The 27,122-nt window shown below is 35.2% G+C and overlaps 1 protein-coding gene across 4 annotated transcripts in view; it reads left to right on the plus strand.

Moving 5' to 3' along the window:
* The window catches only part of LOC150102608 (signal-induced proliferation-associated 1-like protein 2), a 485,410-nt gene that overhangs the window by 178,380 nt on the left and 279,908 nt on the right, over positions 1 to 27,122 (plus strand). For all 4 annotated transcript variants that reach the window (XM_090398858.1, XM_090398862.1, XM_090398859.1 and 1 more), the window contains one exon: positions 2,877 to 2,980. In XM_090398858.1, coding sequence (XP_090254984.1) covers positions 2,877 to 2,980 — 104 coding nt within the window. The remainder of the gene's footprint in view (positions 1 to 2,876; positions 2,981 to 27,122) is intronic.

The raw sequence follows: 27,122 nt of genomic DNA on the forward strand, positions 1-27,122 counted from the left end.
ATGATATAAGTACTGAAAGATGAAAGAAAAATATGAAATATAATTTTAAATTTACATTTTAGTAAAGATTTCAAATACAGTATAATATCAATTATCCGTAGTAATTGGGGGACATTAGATTCTGGATAATTGAAAAACACAGTTAATCCAAATTACGTTTTATTGGTTTAAATACGTTTAAAAAAACATATGATAAGCATTCTTGTAGCATGTAAATAAAAGATGAACATTTTTAAACTTATTTTGAAAGAAAGTATACAATTTTTGTTTGTTTTCTTTGCACCATTATTTTTTGTTTTATTTTTCTTATATGCCCACAAATTTGTAATGCATTCAATGTAATTCACCATCGTCATCTTGACTTTCCATGCATTTAATGGTTCTGCAGTTATGTCTTTGTTACAACTAACTTTGTAGACACATTAAATTCATCATTCTTGTTGAAAGAAACACTTGATTCTTCTATCAGCATTGGTTCCTGCACATTTTGGGTTACGTCATCGTCAGTTATTTGGTTTTTAATTATGTCCTGTATAGCTTTCTTGCCAATACCAAATTCTACTTGAAAGTTTATTTTTCACTTGGTTAGAGTATAATAAATTTAGTTTAATCCTTCATCCAAGTGTGAGCAAACAAAGTTTGCACCTGAAAGTATCTTCAGGACTGGGGTAGGTGGTATAACAACAGGGCACTCCTTGCAAAGGTGGAGCAAGCTACCAACAATCCTATCTCAGTATCTCCCATAATGCAAAACACATCTCCTTGCGGATATGTCTAATGTTATGCATTAAGGGAAGGGCCACAACCCAGACTAGTTTTGACCTTTATCGAGGTCTCTTCAGTGGGAGCCAGGCCCGAGTGGAGATACCAGGCAGAAGCATTAGCAGGTCATCTCTACCTATAGGAGTTGCCAAATGGTGTCCCACCCTCTTTTAATAAATTACCTCCATTTTTGCAAGGAGTGCCCTGGTGTTGTACCACCTTACCCCAGTCCTGAAGATACTTTCAGGCGCAAACTTTGTTTGCTCACACTTGGATAAAGGATTAAACTAAATTTATTATACTCTAACCAAGTGAAAAATAAACTTTCAACATCTTTCTCTAAATCCAGAGTAATTTATTAAAAAAAGGGTGGCACACCATTTGGCAACTCCTATAGATAGAGATGACCTGCTAATGCTTCTGCCTGGTATCTCCACTTGGGCCTGGCTCCCACTGAAGAGACCTCAATAAAGGTCGAAACTAGTCTGGGTTGTGGCCCTTCCCTTAATGCATAACATTAGACATATCTGCAACGAGATGTGTTTTGCATTATGGGAGATACTGAGATAGGAGTGTTGGTAGCTTGCGCCACCTTTGCAAGGGGTGTCCTGGTGTTGTACCACCTTACCCCAGTCCAGAAGATACTTTCAGGTGCAAACTTTGTTTGCTCACACTTGGATAAAGGATTAAACTAAATTTATTATACCAAATTCTACTGCAAGTAATGAAACAATTTCACTGGTTTCGCATCTTTTAATAATCTCCAGTTTATTTTCCACTGGGAAAAATAAACAAACTTTTCTTTTTCCTTGCATTTTAGGGGTTGAAATGCCAGATAAATTTGGTTACACAAGAGCACATACCCCCAAACAAGCTTTCATAATGTTAACAGACAAAAGAGACTAGATTAAATTCATAATATGCTTGGCTCTGCACTCTGGGACAAAATGGGGAAACTGTAACAGTGATTGCAAGTAAGTTCTGCTGGAAGGATGATGCAATGTTGTTTAATTATGATATAGCAATTATTATTGATTATTTTTATACATTTAATTATTATAACAGATTAATATTAATCTGTTATTTTATAAATTCACTTGCATAGAGAATTAAAAAAAAAAAGAAATTTGTATGTACTACAGAGGACTACGGTTAATCTGACCTCATGGATAATCGAGCCACAGATAATCAGCCTTTTACTGTACCAATTTTATCAAAATCCAGTTACAACTGTTATGCAATTGCCATAAGTTCATCTTTTTTTTTATCTGAAAAGTTGAACACTGGCTAATGGGAACTCATCTGTGCTTGAGCTGTTACAAGTACAAACACCAAAAATATTCTGTTGAAGTAAAAGAAGTATTATATTGACATATTTCCCATTTTGTTTTATTTATTTTTATAAATAAAACAAAATTTCAACCACAAAATGTTGCTAACTTGTATTACTGTTGTATTAGTGGGCTAATGAATATATAAGATAATTAATTGGTCTAGAGACCAACACATGAAACTTTTTTTATCAAGGCACTTTAAGCCTCCAGTAAGTAAGGTAACTGTCTCACACCACACTACACCATGCTCATTTCATTTCCATGTACACAGTGGCATTTGAACCTGCATTTCATTGTAGAGTTGAGATGCTATCCACTCAGTCAGCCAGGCAGCAGCCATTTAGCAAGTGATTAAAATTAAGCTTTGAATATATATCTTAATTACTCAATTAAATAAATTTAATTTCAGCAGTTTTATCAAACCATGCATTTAAATTTTATTATATTATTACGAGGGGGACCTCCCCCCCCCCCCCAAGCGCCCATGGCGATCCCCACACACACAAAAAAAAAAGTTCCGGGCTGGTAAGAGCTGTTAAGACAAAAAACGGGACATAACGTTTCAAATTTCGGTTTATCTTTTTATATATATAGAGTAGATATAAAAGATATGGAAATATGCTTGATGTGAAATGATTAATGAAGGGCATGTTTTGACATAGTGGTAAAGATTCATCAGTGCATTAACTTATTACTTATGGTTCTTATTATTAAAAAAAATATATTCTTATATACATATCAGATTTTCTTAATCATATGTGTGAATTCATTTATAATTAGCTGATACAACAGGACTTTATTCTGTGTATGCCAGTTACCAGGACTGTGAAATAATGTTTCATGTGTCTACTATGCTTCCATATACTCCAAACAACAGACAGCAAGTAAGTTATAAGATTTATTCTTATGAAGGAATTAATCACATCTTTCATAAATATATATTTATGGTTATATATAATAAATATATATATAATAAATATACATAAATATATATTTATTATAAATATATATATTACAGTTGAGTGTATGAATGTGTGTTATATGCCTGAGAGCAAGTACGAAGGACGACAAATCAAAATGGGATAGTTAGTGTAAGGCATCAAAATAGGGATGGGACAATTGGGCTTCTGCAATTCATGTATACTAATGCCAAAAGTATTAGGAACAAGAAGGAAGAATTTTTGGCCTTGGTTGACACTTCCAGGACACAGGTTATTGGCATTAGTGAAAAATGGCTGACAGAAGATGATATAGCTAGTGGGATTGAATGTGAGGGGTATGATGTATTCAGGAGTGACAGGGAGAATAAAATGGCGGGAGGAGTGTTTTGCTGATGAGTTACAGCCAAGGAGAATAGAAGTGGAACTGCAGGATAAAGAAAATAGCACATTTGAGGCTATTTGGTGTGAGATTGAGGCTAGCAGAACAAAATATACATATAATGAATATGACCACGTTGCCACCAATTGGTGAGAGTTATCATACGGTCTTGACTTGGGAGGTGGCTAAATGCTATATGGCAGAATGATTTTAAAGAATGCTGATAGTAAGGAGGTAACCGAATTAGTTGATATAGTTGAATTACTGAGCGCACACTTTGCAAGAGTATATCATCCAGGTGGTGACATTGTAGGAATGAATGAATGAACCAATAGATTATACGGGAATTATGGTGAATGAAGTGGAGGTGAATAGTCTACAAAACCTCCATGTCAATACATCTGTGGGATAGGATGGTATACCAGCTTGTGTCATACGTGAAGTGGCTAAAGAAAGGTCAGCGCCCTTGACCATTTTGTTTAATTTGAGTCTAGGGTCTGGGTTAGTCCCGAGGGGGTGGAAAGAGGGGAAAATAGTTCCACTGTATAAAGGAGGTTCCAAGACTGCTGTTATAAATTACCGACTGATCAGCATATCAGGAATTGTTGTCAAGGTCTTGGGTAAAATAGTCAAGAGAAAAATACAGGATTGGATAGATGAAAATGGGATACTGTATGGGGGACAGCATGGTTTTGTGAAGGACAGATCGTGCCTCAGTAACTTGCTCACGTTTTACATCACAGTGACGGCTGAACTGAATAAGGGTAATGGATTTAAGCGATTCTACTGGACCTTGCTATGTCCTTTGACAGGATACCACATGGAATTCTAATCAGTAAACTGCAGCATATGGGGATGGATATAGGGTTGGTGAGATGGATAGGAGGGTGGTTGATGGAGAGATACCAGAGAGTGGTTTATTCAGGAGTAGAGTCCAAAAGATGGCCTGTGAGTAGTGGTGTGCTGCAGGGTTCTGTTCTTGGCCCACTACTTTTCAATTTGTTCATTAATGATATAGGAAAGGATCTGAGTAGAAGTGTTCACTTGTTTGCTGATTATGCAAAGTTGGGTAGAACAATAGTGAGTGCACAGGATGTCAAAATTTTGCAAGATGATTTAGATAGTTTGGATGACTGGGCTAAAGAAAATGGATGTCAATTTAATGTGGCAAAGTGTAAGGTTATGCATTTTGGGATGAAAAGATTAGCAGCAGTATATCACATTGGTGGAACTGTACTCCAGGAGATTGAGGAGGACAGGGTTTGGGAGTGTTGGTGAATAGGGAGTTGAAGTTTAGGGGACACACATTGCAAAAGTGGCTAAATCAGCTCATCAAATCACTTGGTTGCTGAAAAAAACTTTAACAAGCAGAGACAAACAGGTTATTGTTCCTCTCTATCGAGCCTTGATAAGACCCCATCTAGACTACTGTGCCCAGATTTGGGTGCCAGGATTTATTCTTGATGGGGAGCAGGTGGAGAGGATCCAGAGACGAGTGACCCAGATGATAGCAGGTCTATGAAATGAACCCTATGAGAACAGGTTGAAGATATGTAGGTTGCAGAAATTGGTTGATAGGCGGAAAAGGGGTGATATGATTGAGACATTCAAATTACTGAAGGGTGTTTATAAGATTAACTCAGAAGATATTTTTGAGAATAGGACTGGTGGTGGGAGGACTAGGGGCCATACATGGAAGCTGGGCAAGAGTGTGGTTAGCAATGGTGTTAGAGCTTGGTTTTTTACTTGGAGAGTGGTGAATGAGTGGAATAAGCTGCCAGAGTCTGTTGTTGTGGGTGCCATGACTGTGAATGAGTTCAAGGTGAGGTATGATAGATACTGTGTGAATGTTGAATAGTTGTTCTTGACATGATGTTAGGGCCTCACTCGATGAGTCTAAGGACTCCTTGGAGTAGCCCGTAATAATAATAATATTTTGAACGATAAAAAAATTTTCACCATATAATTTTGAAACCAAACGATTAAGCATTAAATGCTGTAATGTGATTGTGGGGAAAAAAAAAAGATTATATTATATTATTGTTTTAATCCTATACCCAAGCATAAGCAAGCAAAGTGTGTAAAATATCTTCACAACTAGGCGATGCCTTAATATCTCATATATAAAGAATTCTGAACAGAATGTTCATATATAGACAGAATTACTAATAGCTTAAAAGCCAGTTCAGGTCTCCAAGATGCAGACTGTTAATTAGGGAACAGAGATGTTATCCGTTTAACTAGGTGGCCAGTTAAGAATAACTTTATCCACTCTTGGATGTATCACAGGATGGACTTTGTCATAGGAAAGTGAATAAGTGTGAAGAGTATGTAGTTATCTTATATATAGGATGGGAATAGTTATTGCTATGATCTTCTATCTCATTGGAGAGAGAGAGAGAAAGTATTATGCATATATTGTATATATCTGTTTTAAGGTAGATTTGATTTATTCTGTATCATTTTATAAATTTAATTTTGTCACTTTCACAAAAATTTTCATATTCAGTTTGTTACAAAAGTTAGTTTAATTAAAAAAATCCTTAAGATTTTTATTGGATTTATTTAGGAGTATAACATTTTTTCAATACATGGGGAGTAGGAGGAAGTTGTCTAAGAGTATGGTTTGTGTGTGTGTGTGGACTAGATTGTTTACTTGGAGAGTGGTGAATGAGTGGAATGGATTGCCAGAGGTGGTTGTGAGTGCCCCAACAATGAATAGGTTTAAGGAGATATATAATAGGTATTGCATTAATGGATAAAGTAGATCTCTCGTGATGAGTCTTTTGACTCCATGGATTGCCCTTATAAATAATAATAATAACCATTATTTGTATAAAGTAAAGAGCTAGTTAAATATTTCAAGTTCCATATTAGACTTAATGCATGCTGTTTTCTTTCTTTGTCACTTTTTAAGAAGGGGCTGTGTGCTGTTCACTAATATTGCATGTATACCTTAAATGTTACTTAATTCTAACATTTTGAAAGAGCTTTTCTCTTGACACTTTATATGTCTTTGCTAGATCTATAAAACTTATATCCTTGTTATGTTCCAATGATTTCTTGACTACTAAGTAGTCATGTGAACATAACAAGGATCTGTATTCAAGTGCCTGTCTGTACTTCAAAACAAATATGCTTTAAAGTAAACATTACCCTTTTTAATAGATGGTTACAATGGTAGCTTCATTTCAGTCATCTAGAATTTTAACCTTCTCATCAGCTTTTTAAAGTATGTAGTGGAGCCAGCCAGGCTCCTGATGGCATTTTCTACCTAGAGTATTATAAGTAATCCCAATGGTACTCTTCTTGAATGTTTTCTATCTATTGTTTTCTCACTTCTTCTGTCGCACTCAGTTAAGTCTTTCATGGTAATTACTACAAGTAATTACGCTGTATTTATTTATTTATTTTAAAATATCCGTAATATACAACAGTGTAGAACACACAACTGCATACAAAATCACATTAAGACTTGTTGAAATGTGTCTTAGCCATATTAGCATGTGAGGGGTATAAAAGCGTGGCTTGTTGCACTCACTTCCACAATTCATAATTGTCACTTCAGATGTAAACTTGTGTCACCTACCACCCATTATTTTGTTAAAAATGGCAGAGCAACGTGATATCCTGGTTTCTGCTTGGGGAATCATTGGTCAATTAGAAGCTGGACAAACGCAGCAAGTTGTCACTCAAGCGTGTCGTGTATCTCAAAGCATAATTTCATGACTTTGGAATTGCTTTCTGGAGACGGGAAATGTTTGCCAAAGACAAGGTGATGGTCGCCCATCACAACAACTCTAAGAGACGATCAGTATTTGTCATTACTTGCCAGAAGAAATCGAACATTTAACACAACACAACTTCGAAGTGAACTTACCGCACAACAGGGAGGCTGGTATCGACACAGACAGTATGAAATCATCTTCATGCCATAGAAGCTCGAAGACCAATGGTTTGCATTCCACTAATGCAAATCGCAAAACAGCTTGAAGAATTTGGGCACAGGAACACCGCAGTTGGACAAATGAGGATTGGGCTCGTGTACTTTTTAGTGAAGAGTCCAGGTTCAGTCTTCAACCAGATAACTGACTTAATATGGCGTGAAAGTGGAACAAGAAATAATCCACAATTTGTTCATGAAAAACCCCAACATCAAGGTGGGAGCTTGATGGTATGGCTGGAATAAGTGGCCATACTGATTCTCTGTTTTATCAGAAAACGGTTCCTTAACAGCCCAAAGGTATCGTGATGAGATTTTGGAACCTATAGTTCGTCCATATGCTGCTGCAATTGGCCAAAAATTCATTTTTATGAATGACAATGCTCATTTACACTGTGCAAATTTGGTGCAAGAGTGGTTTTGAGGAAGAAGGTATTGAACGAATGGACTGGTCTGCCTGTTCACCAGATTGTAATCCAATCGAACATGCCTGGGATGCTTTAGGTAGGTGCGTTTCTGCTTGACTGGTGCCACCACGATTGCTTTAAGAACTCGAAATTGCTCTCACAGAAGAGTGGGGAAATATCCCACAAGAACTCTTTGATCATCTTATCTGGTCTCTGCAATCAAGATATACCGCTGTTTTGGCTGTTAATGGAGAATGTATGCCCTATTAAAAAAATTAACAAAAGCATTTTTGGCTATTGTTGTTATTCTTGTTAAAATTATTTCACACTAAAAATGTATAATTTGTTAAATTTGTAATAAATATCGATTATTTAAACAATATCTCATCAATTATACCCTATCCATAAGTAAGAAATATCTATTCATTTATTATTATTATTATTATGGGCAACTCCAAGGAGTTGACAGACTAATCGAGGGAGGCCCTAACATCATGTCAAGAACAACTATTCGACATTCACACAGTATCTATCATACCTTGCCTTGAACTCATTCATGGTCATGGCACCCACAACAGACTCTGGCAGCTTATTCCACTCATTCACCACTCTCCAAGTAAAAAACCTAGCTCTAACACCCTTGCTAACCACATCTTGCTCAGCTTCCATGTATGGCCCCTAGTCCTATTCTCAAAAATATCTTCTGAATTAATCTTATAGAAACTCTTCAGTAATTTGAATGTCTCAATCATATCACCCCTTTTCCACCTATCAACCAATTTCTGCAACCCACAAATCTTCAACCTATTCTCATAAGGTTCATTCCATAGACCTGCTATCATCTTGGTCACTTGCCTCTGGATCCTCTCATCAATCTCCTGGAGTATGGTTCCACCAATGTGATATACTGCTGCTAATCTTTTCACCCCAAAATACATAACCTTACACTTTGCCACATTAAATTGACATCCATTTTCCTTCGCCCAGTCCTCCAAACTATCCAAATCATCTTGCAAAATTTTGACATCCTGTGCACTCACTATTGCTCTACCCAACTTTGCATAATCAGCAAACAAGTGAACACTTCCTCTCAGATCCTTTCCTATATCGTTAATGAACAAATTGTAAAGTAGTGGTCCAAGAACAGAACCCTGCAGCACACCACTAGTCACAGGCCCTCTTTTGGGCTCTACTCCTGAATAAACCACTCTCTGATATCTCTCCATCAACCACCCTCCTATCCATCTCACCAACCCTATATCCATCACCATATGCTGCAGTTTACTGATTACAATTCCATGTGGTATCCTGTCAAAGGACTTAGCAAGGCCCAGTAGAATCGCTGTAAATCCATTACCCTTATCCAGTTCAGCCGTCACTGTGTTATAAAACGTGAGCAAGTTATTGAGGTATGATCTACCCTTCACAAAACCATGTTGTCCCCCATACAGTATCCCATTTTCATCTATCCAGTCCTGTATTTTTCTCTTGACTAATTTTTCCAAGACCTTGACAAGGATTCCTGATATGCTAATTAGTCAGTAATTTACAACAGCAGTCTTGGAACCTCCTTTATGCAGGGGAACTATTTTCTCCTCTTTCCACCCCCTCGTGACCAACCCAGACGCAAGACTCAAATTAAACAAAATGATCAAGGGCACTGACATTTCTTTAGCTGCTTCACGTATGACATGAGATGGTATATCATCCAATCCCACAGATGTATTGACATTGAGGTTTTGTAATAGACTATTCACCTTCACTTCATTCACCACAATTCCTGTATAATCTATTGGTTCATTCATTCCTGCAATGTCACCACCTAGTTGATATACTCTTGCAAAGTGTGCTCTCAGTAATTCAACTATATCAACTGATTCAGTTACCTCCCTACCATCAGCATTCTTTAAAATCATTCTGCCATATAAATTTTTTCTTTTACTTGCAACATATTGAAAAAACTGTTTGAGATTCTCTTTAGCCTACATGGCTAATGTTCTTTCATAATCAGCTTTTGCTTCTCATCATCAAATTCCAGACATGTACCCTCAAGGGGTGTACAGGATATAATAGTACTTCATGAAAAATTTACCTCATTACTAACTTCCTATCTACAATTTTCCTCGAAATCAGTATGTTACTTGTCAAGACTCGAATATCATTATCGGATCTTATATTTCTATTGTCTAAGGCACTTTGTACTGTATCAATCCACCTATATCTTGGTCTTCCTCTGGTTCGTTTTCCTACCAACCTGGCCAGAGAACATCTGTTCAGCTAATCTTTCCTCGCCCATTCTGTTTAAGTGACCATACCACCTGAGATTAGCTCTGCTAATGCATTCCTGGATGCTGACAATGTCAGGGTCTTTCCATATATCCTCATTTTTAATATGATATTGCCATTGATACCACCTGTTCATGCCTCTAATCTTTCTCAGGACTCTCATATCTGCGGTCTCTAGTCTTTGGTCAAGTGTTTTACTTCTGACCCAGCTCTCAGATCCATAAGTTAAAACTGGTTTGAACACTGTCTTGTATACAGCTAATTTAGTGTTCCGACTAATTTCTCTGTTATTCCATATGAATTTATTCATTTGACTTCCTACCATACCAGCTTTGTTGATTCTGTTGTCTATTTCCATATTTAATTTACCATCTTCACTAAAAATCGTGTCTAAGTAGCTGAAATGTTTTACTTGTTCCACAAGTTCCCCATTCAAAACACAGTTGACATTTTCAATGATTCTACCTATTTTCATTGTCTTTATCTGATGTTTAAAGGATATGTGTGACATAAAGACTGAATAATATATGCATGTAAACACAAGAAAGATATTTAATTAACCAAATATTTCGGTCTGGAAATAGCAGACCATCTTCAGTGGCACTACAAGAACAGTTTTAAAAAATATAAGGTGGAATACTAACAATAGATCATCTAAAAATGGAAAAGCCATTGAGTTTCATGTCTTGTTTGATAGTAGAAAGTTCTTTCTGTAGTAAATTAGAAAGTAGAACAGAGTTTTGACTCTTCTGAGAAGACATTTTATGATTCCTGTTTTTTGATGAGGATGATGGGCTGATTCTTTAAGAATATAATGACCTGTGAACGTTGGTTTCCTGTAAACTGTAGTTGTAAGAGTATTTGAAGGTGACTGGATGAGGAGAACGTCTAAAAAAGATAACTGGTTGTTTTCTTTCATTTCTATAGTAAACTTTATACGATGATGTAACAAATTGATACTGTTTAAAAAAGAAGGTAAGGAGTCTTTGTTGTGCAGCCATATAGTAAAGATGTCATCTATATATCTTACCCAAAAGGATGGTTGAGGGAAAATAGATGAGAAGATGACTTTTTCTAGATGTTCTAAATAAAAGTTGGCTAAAGCAGGAGAGAGAGAGAGGACTTCCCATGGCTGTTCTTTCTACTTGGCTGTAAAATTTGTTTTGACATAAGAAATATCCAGAGTGTATTACAGGAAACCAACGTTCACAGGTCGTTATATTCTTAAAGAATCAGCCCATCATCCTTTATTAAAAAACAGGAATCATAAAATGTTTTATCAGAAGAGCCAAAACTAATTGTTCTACTTCTAATTTTCTACAGAAAGAACTTTCTACTATCCAACAACACACGAAACTCAGTGGCTTTTCCGAAACTTGATTCTTATAATCCACCACAAAACAACGAAGATTCAATATGTTGAGTTCCAATTCCTTACATCTCCGGTATTTCAGAACCTATTGCAAGAATTCTGAAGAAATATGAGTTAACAGCTACATATTCACCTATTAACAAATTATCTTCCCATTTTCCTTCTCCTAAAGACAATTGCTCAACTATATCTCTTCCTGGAGTTTATCAAATTCCCTGCAACTGTGATCTCTCCTATTTGGACAAACTGGACATACTCTTGAAAAAAGAATCCAAGAACATCAATCCTCCGTTCATCACAACACGCCGAAAAAATCTGGATTGGCTCAGCACGGGATCGAAACTAACCACAACATCCTTTGGTGAAAAGCTCGCCTCTTACATAGATCCCGTTATAAATTTGAACGTTTATTTAAAGAAAGTGTAGAGGCCTTACTCCATCGTCCTAACCTGAATCGGAATGACTGTATATCTATATCAAAAATCTGGGAAAGTGTAATCAGGATAACTCATTAATTCATATTAATTTTATTTAATATTATTAATTAATATCTTTATTTCAATCATGTCTCTGCTTAAAAATATTCCCTTTAACACTTAGTGATATAACATCACGTGCCTTGTTCTATTTTTAAATGATCTATTGTTAGTATTCCACCTTGTATTTTTTTTAAAACTGTTCTTGTAGTGTCACTGAAGATGGTCTGCTATTTCCAGGCCAAAATATTTAGTTAATTAAATATCTTTCTTGTGTTTACATGCATATATTATTCATTGTCTTTGTCTTTTTATTGCTCACCTTCATACCATATCTATTACAACAGCTATTCAATTTATTCAGGGAATCTTGCACACTTGTAGCGGATTTATTTAGAAGTATAACATCGTCCGCATAAAGCAAAGAGCTGACATTAACATCTCCAATTCTGATATCATGTTTAATACCACTTTTCTTCATCATGTGATCCATATAGATAATGAATAACAGAGGGGATAATGTACATCCTTGTCTCACACCAGATTTAACATTAAACCATCTTCCTGGATTTCCTTCAATTCGAACTGCTGACTTACAACTCAAATAAAGACTAAGTATTGCTTGATATAATGCCCCATTGACACCATATAACTGTCGTGTATTGAATAGCTTCTCTCTTGGCACCTTGTCATATGCCTTTTCTAGATCAACAAAACTTAAATACAGATCTTTATTATATTCCAATGATTTCTCAACTATCTGTAGTAAAGTAAAATCTGATCCTGACAGCCTCTATTTGGCCTGAATCCAGCTTGTTCTTCACCAAGATTTTCTTTCACAATTTTTCTCAACCGTTTCTCCAGTATACTGGCATATATCTTGCCCAGAACACTCAGTAGAGAAATACCTCTGTAATTCTCACATTCGGTTATTTTTCCCTTTTTATATATAGGTACTATTAGTGCTCTACTCCAATCATCAGGAATTCGTCCCTCTGTCCATACCTTCTGAACTATGCAGCGCAACCACTGTAAGACTTTTATACCACCATACTTCAGCATTTCTGGTCGAATATAATCTACTCCTGCTGCTTTTCCACATTTCAAGCATTTGATGGCTTTTTCTACTTCAAGTATGGATATGTATTCCTTACTGTATGCTTGTTGAGTGTTTTTTACCCCTGTGCTATCACTGCTTGTTTCATTTAGCAATTTTTCAAAATAATTATTCCATACTTCAAGGATATCTTTTTTTCCTGTTTTCATGTCACCTCTATCATCTCTAACTCCTTTTACAGCACTCTTTCCTCCATTTCTAAGCTTCTTCAACAACATCCAGAATATCTTATCCCTTCTTGATATTTATTTTGTATGTTCTTGCCAATGTTCTCCCATGACTTTTGTTTAGCTAGTTTTACACAGTGTTTAGCTTTCTTACATTTGTCTCTGAATTCTCTAAGAGCACAAGGTGACTTACTTGTCAAGAACTTTTGATATGCTTTCTTCTTTTCCTTCACTGCCTCTAACTTCCTGTGTGCACCATGGAGTTCTGATTTTTCTATCTTTTCAGACAACCTCACCACATGCCTCCCTGGCTGAATCAATCAGGGTTTTCTTCAAGGTTTGGTTCTTGTTCTCAAACTCTTTAATTTTTTCTTCAATAATCTTTGTGTATTTTAGTCTACAGTTCACATCTGAGAGCTGCTCAACTTTTATTCGCTTTAAAACTTTCTTACATGTCATTCTTTTCAATATGAAATTCAATTTTATCCTGCTCAAGACTAAATAGTGATCACTTCGAATTTCAAATCTTCTGTACACTCTGGTGTCCTGCACCAAGAAGAAAACATCACTATCAACAATAACATAGTCAATGAGACTTTTCTTATTCCTTGCCTCTTCTCTCCGTGTGAATTTGTGCACATTTTTATGTTGGAACATGGTGTTAGTAATAACCAGTCCATGTCCTGAGCAGAAATCCAACAGGTATTTGCCATTATTATTAGCTTTGCTCTTTTCTCCATATTTTACCAAAACATTTTTGTGTGTCCGACAATCACATCCCACTCTGCTATTTAGATCCCCAACAAAGACCAACTTTTCCTTTTTCATTGTGTCAGTAGCTTTCTCTAGACCCTCAAAAAATTCCTCCACTTCTACCTTAGTAGAATCTTCTGTTGGACCCTAGGCATAAACAAGTCTCATTGTCCACTTCCCCATTCGAATATTTGCCCACATCACTATACTTGACATTGTCTGCTATTCAAGAAGATGAGCATTGCATTTTGTGTTGAATACTATGGCTACTCCTTCTTTTCCTTGATTGTCAATTCCTGAATATAACATTTTGTATTTATTGCTGAGAAAGATCTCACCAGTTTTTGTCTTTTTTGTTTCAGTCACCCCTATTATGTCGATCTGGTACTTATCTAATTCCTCAGCTAGTTCCATTTCTTTGCGATTCAGGCTTCTTATGTTGATAGTACCGATCTTTAATTCTGGTGATGTTGAGTTGGGGTGTGCTTTCAGATTTGTTGCAGTAGCTGACTTTTCGTTGTTCGCCCTGGTTCCCTTGCAAAAACTACGGGGGCCTTGTTTAACCGGGTGATGTCCCAGCCGGCACCCACCCCTGTCAATTGTAAATTCCACACCTTTAGCCACCTCCCAAGTCAAGACCTTATGATCACTCTCACCATTTGGTGGCAATGTGGTCATATTCCTTACAGCCAAATTCTCAGATGCAATTACTAGGTCAGGCACTCTCTGACCTCTAGTATTTTCCATTACATGCTGTTGCAGATAGTTATCCCATAATAACTGCACACATAAAATCCAATTCCTTCCTCCCATGTATCCACTCCTCCTTCCAATCAGTGTTACCATAGTTGTAATCTCCCATAATAATTACCCTTCTTCCACTCATTTCTTCTATTTGCTTATGCATACTATCTCCACCATCTATTCCATCACGTGGTCTATAGCAGCACCCAACTGTATATTTTGTTCTGCTAGTTTCAATCTCACACCAATTAACCTCAAATGTGCTCTTTTCTCTATCCTGCATTTCCACTTCTATTCTACTTAGCTGTAGCTCATCAGCTATCACCAATAACACTCCTCCCCCCATTTTATTCTCCCTGTCATTCCAGAACACACATACCCCTCACATTCAATCCCACGAGCTATATCTTCTGTCAGCCATGTTTCACTAATGCCAATGACCTGTGTCCTGGAAGTGCCAACCAAGGCCAAAAATTCTTCCTTCTTGTTCCTAATACTTCTGGCATTAGTGTACATGAATTGCAAAAGCCCATTTGTCCCATCCCTATTTTGATGCCTGATACTAACTATCCCATTCTGATTTGTTGTCTTTCATACTCGCTCGGGCATATTACACACATTCATACACTCAACTGTTTCCCCTAAAGTCTGCATATCTACCCCCCTTAATAACTCTTTTTCTGATTCTGCACATCCACTTCCACTACATTCAACAGTACCTTTTCAAGTCTCCGTACACCAAATCCATTCAAATGTAAACCATCCATTTTATATAAATCCATTCGCCCATCGAACTCACTCCACACATTCACAAATTCCACACCACTCCTCCTGCATAATCCATGCATTAAGTCATTAGCAATTATGGCCCTCCTTCTATACTCTTCACTGTCATACCGCGGCAACAGACTCACCATCCTAACTCTCCCACTCTTCTCTTTTGCTACCTCAAGCAATTCCTTCAAATCCTCTCTCATAGCCATTTTGTCTCCTTTCAAATCATTTGTACCTACTACTACTATCGATTCTTTCACCTACTGCTTTCGCATTCTAATTGACTTGCTTACATCATTAACGTTCGCACCAGGTTGGTACGATTTTGTTAAACTCTCGACTATCACACCTAAATTGGGTATAAAGTACCCAATAGTTATAATTATTTGCAGAAATGTATAATTATCTGACAGAAAATAAAATATCCCCTAATTGTTTTGAGCAGCGTACCAATTGAATATGTTCTGATAATTACTACCAGAACATCTTCAATTTTCATATCACCTTTATTATGTATGATTCCTTTCCTATGTTTAATTTAAGTTTGTTATTGGACTTCAAACATTTTCCACCTTTGTTTTATTTATTTTTTTATATTCTTATCAAGTCTTCCTATGACAAAACAAAAATTTTGCTACCTAAATGTTTACATTGCTTTCTTTACATTTTTCTCTGTGTTCTCTCAGATCCCCTTCTGACTGACTTGCTGTGAACTTTTAGTTTGCTTCTTTTTTTTCCCAGGAGTTGTTTAACCATTAATCCACCTTAGATATTTCTTGAAGTTATAGGCAGACATCAAAGTTGTCTACTTCTAACTTAAAAACTCTGACTGCATCAGTCACTGTTTTCTTCAGATTCAGTAACACCCTCTGCAGCTTATCTCTGAATGTTGTTCAACTTTGATTTTAATAAAACTTATGAATATTTTTCTTTTCAAGTTATTACTTGATGTTATCCTGTTCAAAAATAAATGATAGCGACTCCCCATTTTAAATCTATTGTATAATTTAATCCTGAACTAGTGTGGAGATATCATGATCAACAACAGCATAGCCAATAATGCTTTTCTTTTCTTATGTGTTTCATCTGTGAATTTATGCACAACTTAAAGTTGCAACATAATATTAGTAATGACTAGTCTTTGTCCTAAAAAGCAATCCAGCAGATACTTTAATTTTTTTTGGCCTTTGCTATTTTCTCCAAATTCTCTCAAAACATTTTTGTCTGTTAGATCTCTAAAAAGGACACTAACTTTTCCTTTTTCTTCATGTCAGCTAATCTCTCTGGCTTGAAATTCCTCTACTTCTTCCTTAGTAGAACTTTGTTTAGAACCATATATACAAATGAGTGTCATTGTCCGGTTCCATCATCACACTAGAGCAGAAATATTGAACACAATTGGGCATATAATATTTGAACCAGGAGACATAATAGACTAATAAGTTTTCTGATGTTTTTCTGGTGAAAAATCAGAAGAGGCATACAGCGGTCAGTTGGCAGTATAGGAAGAAGTAATTTTTCCTTGATTGTCTATAAAAGAATTTGAGGAAAAGACTAGTGCTAAGCGGTCAGCCTTATCTTTAGATGTTACTGTGGTGCCATCTCAGTGTGAGGTAGGAAGCAGAGGACAGAAGTTGTGCTCAAATGCAGATAGTGGCTTGACCGCCATTTGACCCAGGCAAGTTTTCTGCATTTGGTATCTCTTTTCAGAGTCTGATTTTGATTTGTTAATAGTGTTTATTAATTGCAAACTGGAGCCATTTGATGTGACAAATTTTTATTTTGACTTTTTTTGTTTACTTTTTATCATTTATTTGTATTCTGAGTTTGGTCATGTCCTTCATAGATAAGGATACTACACAATTTCATCGGACACATAATCTATATTTCTTGGTATAGTCTATATTTTAATTTTCTTTTCCAATTTCTGTTTCTATTAGTTACATACAGTAGCTTGAGCATCCAGTAAATAATCTTGCACCCATATCTTACATACAATTTTACATCATACCATGTATATTTTTATGCAATTATATAGTTTTATGTGTGTTTATGTGCTATAGAAAATTTGCATTTTTACATACACTATTGTAACCTGTAAATATGCTGGAAAAAACTGGGTGTCTGCAGCAATTTAACCTTTGAAGGATCATAGGCCAAAGGTATATTTTGAAGGAGCTGTGATGATCCCTGATAATAGAATGGGAAAAGTAAAATTGCATAAAAATTTGAGGAACTAGTTTGAAACAGATTGAGAAATGTATTTTTTTTCCAAAATTAGGACTCCTTAAAAACATGTCAGAAATTTGTGAAAATTCCAGACTGGTAGGTAGCACATTGAACTCTCACTATTGTAAACAGCATTGTAACAAACCTACCCAGTATAGGCAACTCCTAATGAAAGTTTATATAAAAGATAATATTTTTCTTTGTATTCAAAAGTTAATAAAATTAAGCTTTCTGAAGTTGTAAAATTGCCTAAGGAATATGGTTGAAGAAGTCATACTTTTATAATAAAAAAATTATTATGATGATAAAGTTAGTAAAGTATTCAGCTGCCATTAGCATGTTACCCACTATTCCTCATTTATGTTTAAAAAATGTCTGCATGGTATTTTTGTGTCAGCCACCCTTCCTTATTGCTCTACATTCTTTGCAGAATATTACATCCCGTTGAAGTTGTCTTGAACACTTAATTATTACTTATTGTGAATATAGAATACAGGAATACCTCGATTATCGTGGTTATTATTGCCACGAAAAATACCGCAATAATCGAATCCGTGATAATCGGGATAAATAATGTGTGTAAAATGGGTGATCAATGCCAACGATTTTTCAAATCTATTAATTAAATTTTATATATCAAGTAAAAAAGAAATGTGTTAAACGTGTTAAGTAAAAAATGAAGGTTCATTAAGAAAAACAAGATTATTCTTTAATCTTTATTTATATATAAGAAGTACATACATTACCTACAATTATTCTTTCTTGGATAAAAATTGGTGTAGAGTTGTCTGGTGGAATTTTTTCTTTCTTTTTTCTTCGTATAAAACTCGGTAGCAACGGATGGAATTTTCAATTTCCTGACAAACTTTCAGTGATCGCTCGAGATTGGGATCGCCATTCAAGATTTTTTTCCTTTAAAATTTTCAGCAATTCTAAACATATCATCGATTTGAGCATCGTAAGCACTTTCTCTCTCGAGGTTAATTAAGTCTTCATCATCCAGCTCCTTATCATGTGACTGAAGCAGGTCCTGAACATCACCTTTTTCAATTTCTTTTAGTCCTAGATCGAAGCCCTAGAGTTTGCAGCGTGGTCTAAAATATGGCAAACAGTTGATTCATTTAGACCATACTCTCTTGCAATTTTGGCTTTGGTTATGCCTGCATACTTATTTATCATATGCAACTTATCTTCTAAGCTGATCACTCTACGTTTCTTCTTGATAGCTGTAGACTTGAAATCATCCTTGTTCCTTTTAGCATTCATTGTAGGGGTAAATAACAAGAGAAATAAATATCCACATGTACTTCAGGCAAGGGCGGTGTTGGATCCTACTTCTTCTCAATCTATACCTTGGATCCGATATTTAGTTATTACGATGTTCTTAACTAGTTGATAGGTTGCAAGTTGATTTCTAATTCAAATATAAAGAAAATTTATATTTAAAGACTGTGCCACTTTATATCTGAATTAGTTCAAGAATTGAAGATAAACCAACTCTCAACTACCCCTCCTTTATATGTTGTTATTATATATACTGGCCGAGAATATTTAACTTACTTAATTTATCCGCTTTGGTTCGCATATTTTATGAATGGTGCAGTAAAAGAGATTCAGGCAAAATACAACTTTTGATTAACAAAAACAAACATTTAATTTTAGAATCATAAATTTTACACTTAAATTCAAATCAGTAATTAAGATATCACAAACATTTTAACTCCTCAGATAAATTCAATTATACAACTCATACAATGGTAAATCTGTTATCTCTAAAATACAGTCTTCTCACAGTTCCTTAAGTTCCAAATACGACAAAAATTGCAGTAACACCTCTTCACAAACAGCTAATTTCCCAATAATTACTGTTAGTATTAGGAAATTCTAGGATGAAACTCGCACAGTTCTCTGCATAGGAATATTAATGGTTGGAATAATCTTACCGATAAACTTCTTTCTTCATAAACTTATACACAAAAATTTTTTTATAACTGTAAACACTTTGAGCAGTATACGGCACTCATTAAAATAAATCTTCTAAGCAATAACTGAATTAATCATCGGTCACAATACACCTAAACAAACGTTCTTGCTTAAAGTACTACTGATCACTCATGAGTTAAGGCAATACACAATAATTCCTTATCTTGAGGTTTTATATGCACAGTTGTTCATTCCTCCTGCACTCAAATAATTCTTTAGGCACTATAATTCTAAACACAGCTAACGGTAAACTTCAACTTTACAGCCTCTACTATTCTCTAATAACTTCGTGCTTTGCTTCAAGGTTCTGTATGTCCTTGAAAGGTCGGCGCTGAAATTAATTCTCAACTCAAGTATTGCTAGTGTATTTAAGTCTCTCAGCTGTTTTCCGTAGCTATAATTGTTATTCTACAACTTATTAGCTAACTGCTTCTTGACTAGTAGACTTAAATTAGCTGCTTGAGTGACTTTCCGACTCTCTAATATCGCACTCTGATTCCAACCGAATGCCAATCTCTCTTTTCACTCTCTAATCTATATTTTCATTGTTCTCGTGATCTCTTTAACTAAACATCAGCTTTTCTCCCTCACATACTATTCCAAACTCGTGCAAGCTATCTAACATACGTTTCCAGGACAACAAAACGTAATAAAATTGAGGTATCGCATAACGCTAAACTTCTACAAATAGGAATAAATAAAGAATATTTACATTTCAATTAATGCGCAGTTAAATTATCAAATACAAGTTCTTATAATATTAATATAGTAATGAATAAAATAACTTAATAATATTTAATACAGTCTTTTCATTATTAATATATATATCTTTGATTAATTAATTAAATATTAGATAAAATTAAAGGTAGTTATATGAATATTAAATTATAAACAAGTGATTTACATTAATTAATTACAAGTCTAGCCTTTGTGATGGAAGATCATGTTGGATTCTGAACCAAATAATAATTACTCTAATCTCTACATAATCAGAATCCAACAGCGGATAGTTACTGGTAAGTGGTGAGAAGGCGCCGTTGGATAAAAACGAAGCGCTACAAGAGAGTGATACCTGGAGAGTGGCGACTCGAACTGGTTGCATATGTAGTGGGCTACGTCTCGTGGCCGTGATAATTCGAATTTGGAATGCAATAATTGGAATTTTGATATCAAATTATAAACCGCGATAAATTGAGAATCACGATAATCGAGGTATTCCTGTACTTAATTACAGTGTTTCTTTTAAAAAAAAAGAAAAGTGAAAATCCAGTTAACTTGACATACTACAGTATGAAACTTACTTTAATGAAGTAAAGTAAGTTTTATTAAGGAAATGAATGTTTTGTAAAATTTAATGTGAAATCAAACAACAAACACAATAAAAAAAATTACATAGAAAGTGACTCCTTTTGGAAATGATATTTCTGATTAAGCACAAATTACTAATGAGTGTGAAAATTCCCTTGTTCTAGTTTTGTTACTAAGTTTTTTTAGTGATATAATTGATCTAATTGCTTATGACTTATTTTTAATGATATTAACAACACCAAGTGAACTATTTTATAAAAAGAGATGTTTTATCAACTTGCTTATTTCGTTGAATTTCAAATCAGCATCATATCATCAGAGCACAGCATGTATACATGACAGTACACTGCAATGCAATTATAACCGACAAAAGATCTAAAGATCCTATTTTGGTGTCCTTTAATGTTGTAAAAAAAAAAATTACAGCTATTGTAAAATTGTATAATTTTTCTTTTAGTATCTTATTTTATATAATACTATGTATAAGTCTACATAAATCTACATCTTTTCCTTTTTTTTTTAAACTCACTTACACTTAATTTACGTACCCCCCCCTTTTTTTCTGCTTTTCTTTAATTTTTATTGTACTTCTGGCCAGCTTTAATTCTGATTGCTGCCAGCCATATGTCTCTATGATTTATTCAGTCCCTTACGCTCTACAGTTTGGCAAAATTTATTTGTTTTTCGAATGTGTCAGTCAAAAATAATGACAATGCAGGTGCTCATAACTTTAATACAAATTTCTTATCTTAAACACTTAGGTTAGTCGTGGCAATTTCCTACTAGCATACAGGTTCATGATTTTTTTTTTTTTTTTTTTTTTGAGATATTGCATTGACAAGAATCAGATCAGTGTGTTGTTTATAAGTCATTTATTTTAACTAGGAAATGCATGTACAGTTAAAGCTACTATACAATACAATACTATACACAATTAAGATAACTTATTTCATACCTTTTCACAGTTGCACATATCCATATCATAGGAGTACTGACTTATCACAGCTATTCAGTTTCTTTAAAAACAGTCCTTTTTATTCATTGAAAGTTCCATCAGGATACCTCTCTTATTTCTCACTAGGACATTATGGTAATGCACTTCATTCTTTATGGTGGCTCAATGCAAATTGTAAGTGATGTTCTCCCTTTCCTTTTCTCTGTAGTCAACACCTGGAAGCTTTTTTATCGGAATAATTCCTGAGGAGATTTGGACTTCATCAGTGAGACTTTTCCTTCGGTTCCTGACCACAGGCACTGGTGGTCGCTGAGAGTCTTTCAACTTCTGTACTTTCAAACTTCTTGAACCCTGGAACATGTGTATCCTGAGAACACCTGGAACTGTTTCCAACTCACCAAGTTGCTTAAATATCCTTTTCCGTTCTTTGTCTTTACTTGCACATTTTTTATATCATCACTTTCATCATCATCCTTTGATACATCACTTTCGCACCCCTTTACCAAAGTCTTTGTTTCTCGATGAATTTTAAGGAACAAAGTCGCAGAGACTTTGTAAGTCTCTGCGACTTTTCCTACAGGGCTTTCCTTTCGTACTTTACTAATCTAGGCAACTTTTCTGCTGATGCATTACTTAACAAAGGTGTTGGAAGTTTATTTTCCACTTGGTTAGACTATAATAAATTTAGTTTAATCCTTTATCCAAGTGTATGCAAACAAAGTTTGCGCCTGAAGTATCTTCAGGACTGAGGCAACTCGTAGTAAATGTGGACCAAGCTCTCATTACTCCTTGTCTCAGTATCTCCTATAATGCATAGCACATCTCCTTGCAGACATGTATAATGCTATACATTAAGGGAAGGGCCACTACCCAAATCGGTTTCGACCTTTATTGAGGTCTCGTCAGTGGGAGCCAAACCCAGAAGTGGTGATACTAAGGCACAAGCAATGGAGAGGTCATATTTACTTATACGAGTTGCCAAAAGGTGTATGCAAGTTTTCATACACTTGAATAAAGGATTAAACTAAATTATGTAGTCTAACCAAGTGGAAAATAAACTTCCAACATCTTTCTCTAAATCCAGAGTAATTTAATAATAAGGTGGTACATCTGCCTGGAAGAACATAAAAAATATATTCGCCACCATTATTATGGCAAGTCAGAACTGCCAGACCATGCTTTGGACACCCCTTCACACAGGATTAGATGTAATAAAACCAATGCTATTTAGAAGTTGTTACAGATCCAAAATATTGAGTCAGCCATGCTATGAAGAATTCTCCTAACCTGAACAAATATGGTTGCATTAATTTGCCAAAAATTTGGGAAACTGTTATCTTAAGAGCAACTCCCACATAGCTGCAAGTTATTTATTTACTTTTTCTTACAACATTAGAGGACACCAAAATAGTACAGTTGTATTGTTTCGCTTACTCACTGTCGTGTATACATGCTGTGTTGTGCTTTGATGATGCTGATTTGAAATTCAATGAAATATAAGCAAGTTAATAAGTCTGTTATAAAACATCTTTTTATAAAATAGTTCGTTTGGTGTTGTAAATACCATTAAAAAATAAGTCATGAATAACTGTCAGCACCTAAGCTTATTTGTTAGATTGTTCAAATTGCTATATTTAATTAATATAACTACACACACACACACATACAGTATTGAACAAATTAATCCAAACAAGATGAATTTTCGTCAAGTTTTTGCTTTGATTTGGTTTTTGTTTCAGTTCATAATAATTTTGGTTTCAGTTTACTATTTTGGTTTTAGTTCACTATTTTGGTCGCATTCTGCATGTTTTAACTGTCTCTATGTTTATTTTTAGCGTTGTGCATTTTTCATTATGTAAACAAGTTGATATTTGTAGTATTTTATTCATTTTATGTAGCTATAAAATGGATACATCTCCAAGAAAGTGTTCAAAATATGTACTCTTTCTTAGCACACATCCATGACTCAAAGACAAATTACCAATGAGTGTGGTGTTAATTTGTTTACTGTTAATGTGATTTTAAAGAGGGAGGTATACCTTTTCTCCTGACAGAAAAGGAAAATGTGGGCAAAAAAGTAAAATTGTACTTACTCAAGATTGTTGACTAATTTTGACAGTAATATATCAGAACACGGAAAGATAAGTAAATAATTATTTATTGACTTATTGCTGATATTTTGCTGGTGTTATAACCAGCATCTTCAGAGCACAAAAAACAGTTTGTCACAGTACATGAGACTACAACATGGTGTAATAATGGGACTAGTTTGAAAAATTGTAGCAACAACACAAAGGCTAAAGTCTTAATTTGGCACCCTTTATGTTAAAAAAAATAAATAAAAACAGAGATAGAGAAAGCAGGTACTAGTTATGTCTTAAGATGACTGTCTCCCAAATCTTACACAAATTTATACAGCCATATTTGTTAAGATTCGGAGTATGTTTCACGGCTTCTGTTGCTTCCAAGATTAATCTCTCTGACTTGTAAAAGCTTCTTTGCGGTACTTTTGTTTTCTTCCGGTTGATCCTGCGTTCAGGGGTATTCAAAGCATAGTCTGCTAGGCCCAACTTCCCATAGCAATAGTGCCAGATGTATCTCTTATGTTCACTGATGTGGATGTCCACGGTTCTTTCTGTTTGATTGTAGCAAGTTTGATCACACGAGCAAGGTATTTCATAGACTCGTGGATGAGATGCTGTCCTTGGGTGAATGAATGAGAGTAGATAATTTGACACACTATCTGAATACAGTGCATAGTTGATGTTTATTGAGAACTCTAGACATCTTTTCCAATGTGCCTTTAATGTATGGGATAGTGACTGTTTTGTTATAGTTCTCTGTGGTGAGTGGGAGAGGTTTCTTGGGAGCATTTAGTATTTTGTCTATCTTGTGGGGATTATGGCCATTGGCTAAGAAGGTGTGGCATAAGTGAGCTAGTTCAGCAGCAAGAGCATTGTCATTGGAACAGATTGCTCTCGCTCTGTATGTTAGCATTTTTAAGATACCACACTGTTGAGAAGGTGATGGTGTGATTGTTTGTGTAAATATCTCCCTGTGTGTGTGGGGGGGGGGGGGGGTTCTAAAAACTGAGAAGGAAGTCAAAGAGCAGATCATCCTAGTATCCTGCATTTTATGGAGTTGCAAAAACACTAAAGGAGGATATTCTACTTAGACCCATAGGTGGATGTCAGACATTCACCGACATATTATTTTTGTAAATATTTATCTAAACTTCAGCCTTCATATATAGGAAAAACATGAATGTATATAAAAAAAAAAATCCAAATACTTCATAAATAAAATACATTAAACTGATTTCACATATATCACGGTGAGTCTGGATGCCACATGCCTGTAATCTTAGAAGATATTTTCACTCCGATATTGTGAATCTCTTTCAACTTTGTATGGAAAACACTTTCTTCAAGTTTCAAGACCTTTATAATGAACAAACTTTGAAGGCATAGCTGTGGGTGCATCCATGGCTAGGTATGGAGACATTTGAACAAACTACCATTAACATATATCACACAAAACCAAAACTTTGGCTTAGGTCTCTTAATGTCATTTGGCCAGGCTCAGAAGACAATGCCCTCCACAAGTTTATGAAGTTCAGCTGTGTAAAGCAAAAAATCCAATTTACCTTAGAAGTAGAAAAAGATGCATCTCTTCAGAGATGTTCTTTTCTCAGTAGAAAATTGTGGCAATTTTCATTTGAAGCCTACAGCAAAAAGCCCAGTACTGGACAGTTGTCATATCACACCACCACCACCTGTTGCAGAAAGGCATCATCAAAACTCTTAAAAGATAGGGCCATTACAGTATCAAGTGATAACAAAAAATTAAAAGAAATAACATATCTCTTAAAGATATTCTAAAAAATGGATACAATCTCAGAACTATCAATTGCATCTTAAATAGGCTATTGTATATTCTAGAGCATATACTACAAAGTCGAGGTTTCTTAACTTACATAATTAAAAAGGTTACAGATAAAATATCAAAACTTGTAAAACAATACAACTTAAAAGTTGCCTTTTGGCTACTACAAAATAATATGTGTAAGGTCTTTTGTTTTATCAGCTGATTTAGCTTAAAACATTGATTAGGGATGCTTTAAGCACTTGAGTCAGGTTTCTTTGATATGTGAAAAGTATATGGCACAGCTTGTGTGGATATGTACTTTAAAAGACCTACTCAGGCACTTTGTTTTTTATTTAAAACTTAAAACTTCTTGGTTCAAGTTGAATCTGTATATTATACTGCATGATGCTTATGCAGTTTTCTCTGCCTACACCTACTACAACTGGTGGGTTTTGAATAGTGCCTATGACTAGCTTTTATGTTGAAGCACATAAACTTTTAAAAGTTCACCTTAGGACACATTAAAGGTGAAGTTCAGACCAGTCTACAATGTATACTAAAATATTAATTAAAAATCTTGAATCAATACTTTCCTATATTTCGGCAATGTTGCATTGCCATCTTCTGGGAATGTAAAACTATGACGTGCACACGGTCACTAACAACGAGCAAATGAGGCTTGAAGAAGGCAACTGGCATTGGTCCTAGAGTCAGCTGTAGACAACTGTAAACTGTTCTACTATGGCCAAACAGACTGGATAGCTAATATCAGGATTTCCAAACACAAGGACTACATCTGGCTTCACCACTACAGCCACTCAGGACTTGCAGACCATGCACTTATATACCCACCACAGAATACGTTGGAAGAAAGCCACTTTACTACACTGTAGCAAATATAAATATGAAAGATTGTTCTTGGAATCAGTCTCAGCTCTAAAAAAAACTTCCCAAATCTCAACAAATTCAGGTGCATGTGACTGCCCCAATTTAGCCCACTAGGGGACACCTTTAGGATTTTAGGACCAATGCCAGTTGCCTTCTTCAGCCTCATTTGTTCGTTGTTAGTGCCTGTGTACACATATCATAGTTTAATGTCCCCAGAAGATGATAATGTAACATTGCCAAAATATAGGAAAGTATTGATTAAAGTTTTTTTTATTAATATTTTAGTATACGTCGTCATTTCCTGAAAAATTCAAAGTCGTGTAACTAACGTATAAGTTTATCTACAAGAATTACAATCATCCATGGAGATTGTATCGCACTCAAGGCCTGCCAATATGGCAAATTAAAAGTGAACAATGCAAGACAACTGAGTAGCT

This window comes from Typopeltis vanoorti, chromosome 10 (genome assembly GCF_054136105.1).
Source record: "Typopeltis vanoorti isolate ZY-2024b chromosome 10, IOZ_Tvanoo_1.0, whole genome shotgun sequence".
NCBI lineage: Eukaryota > Metazoa > Arthropoda > Arachnida > Uropygi > Thelyphonidae > Typopeltis > Typopeltis vanoorti.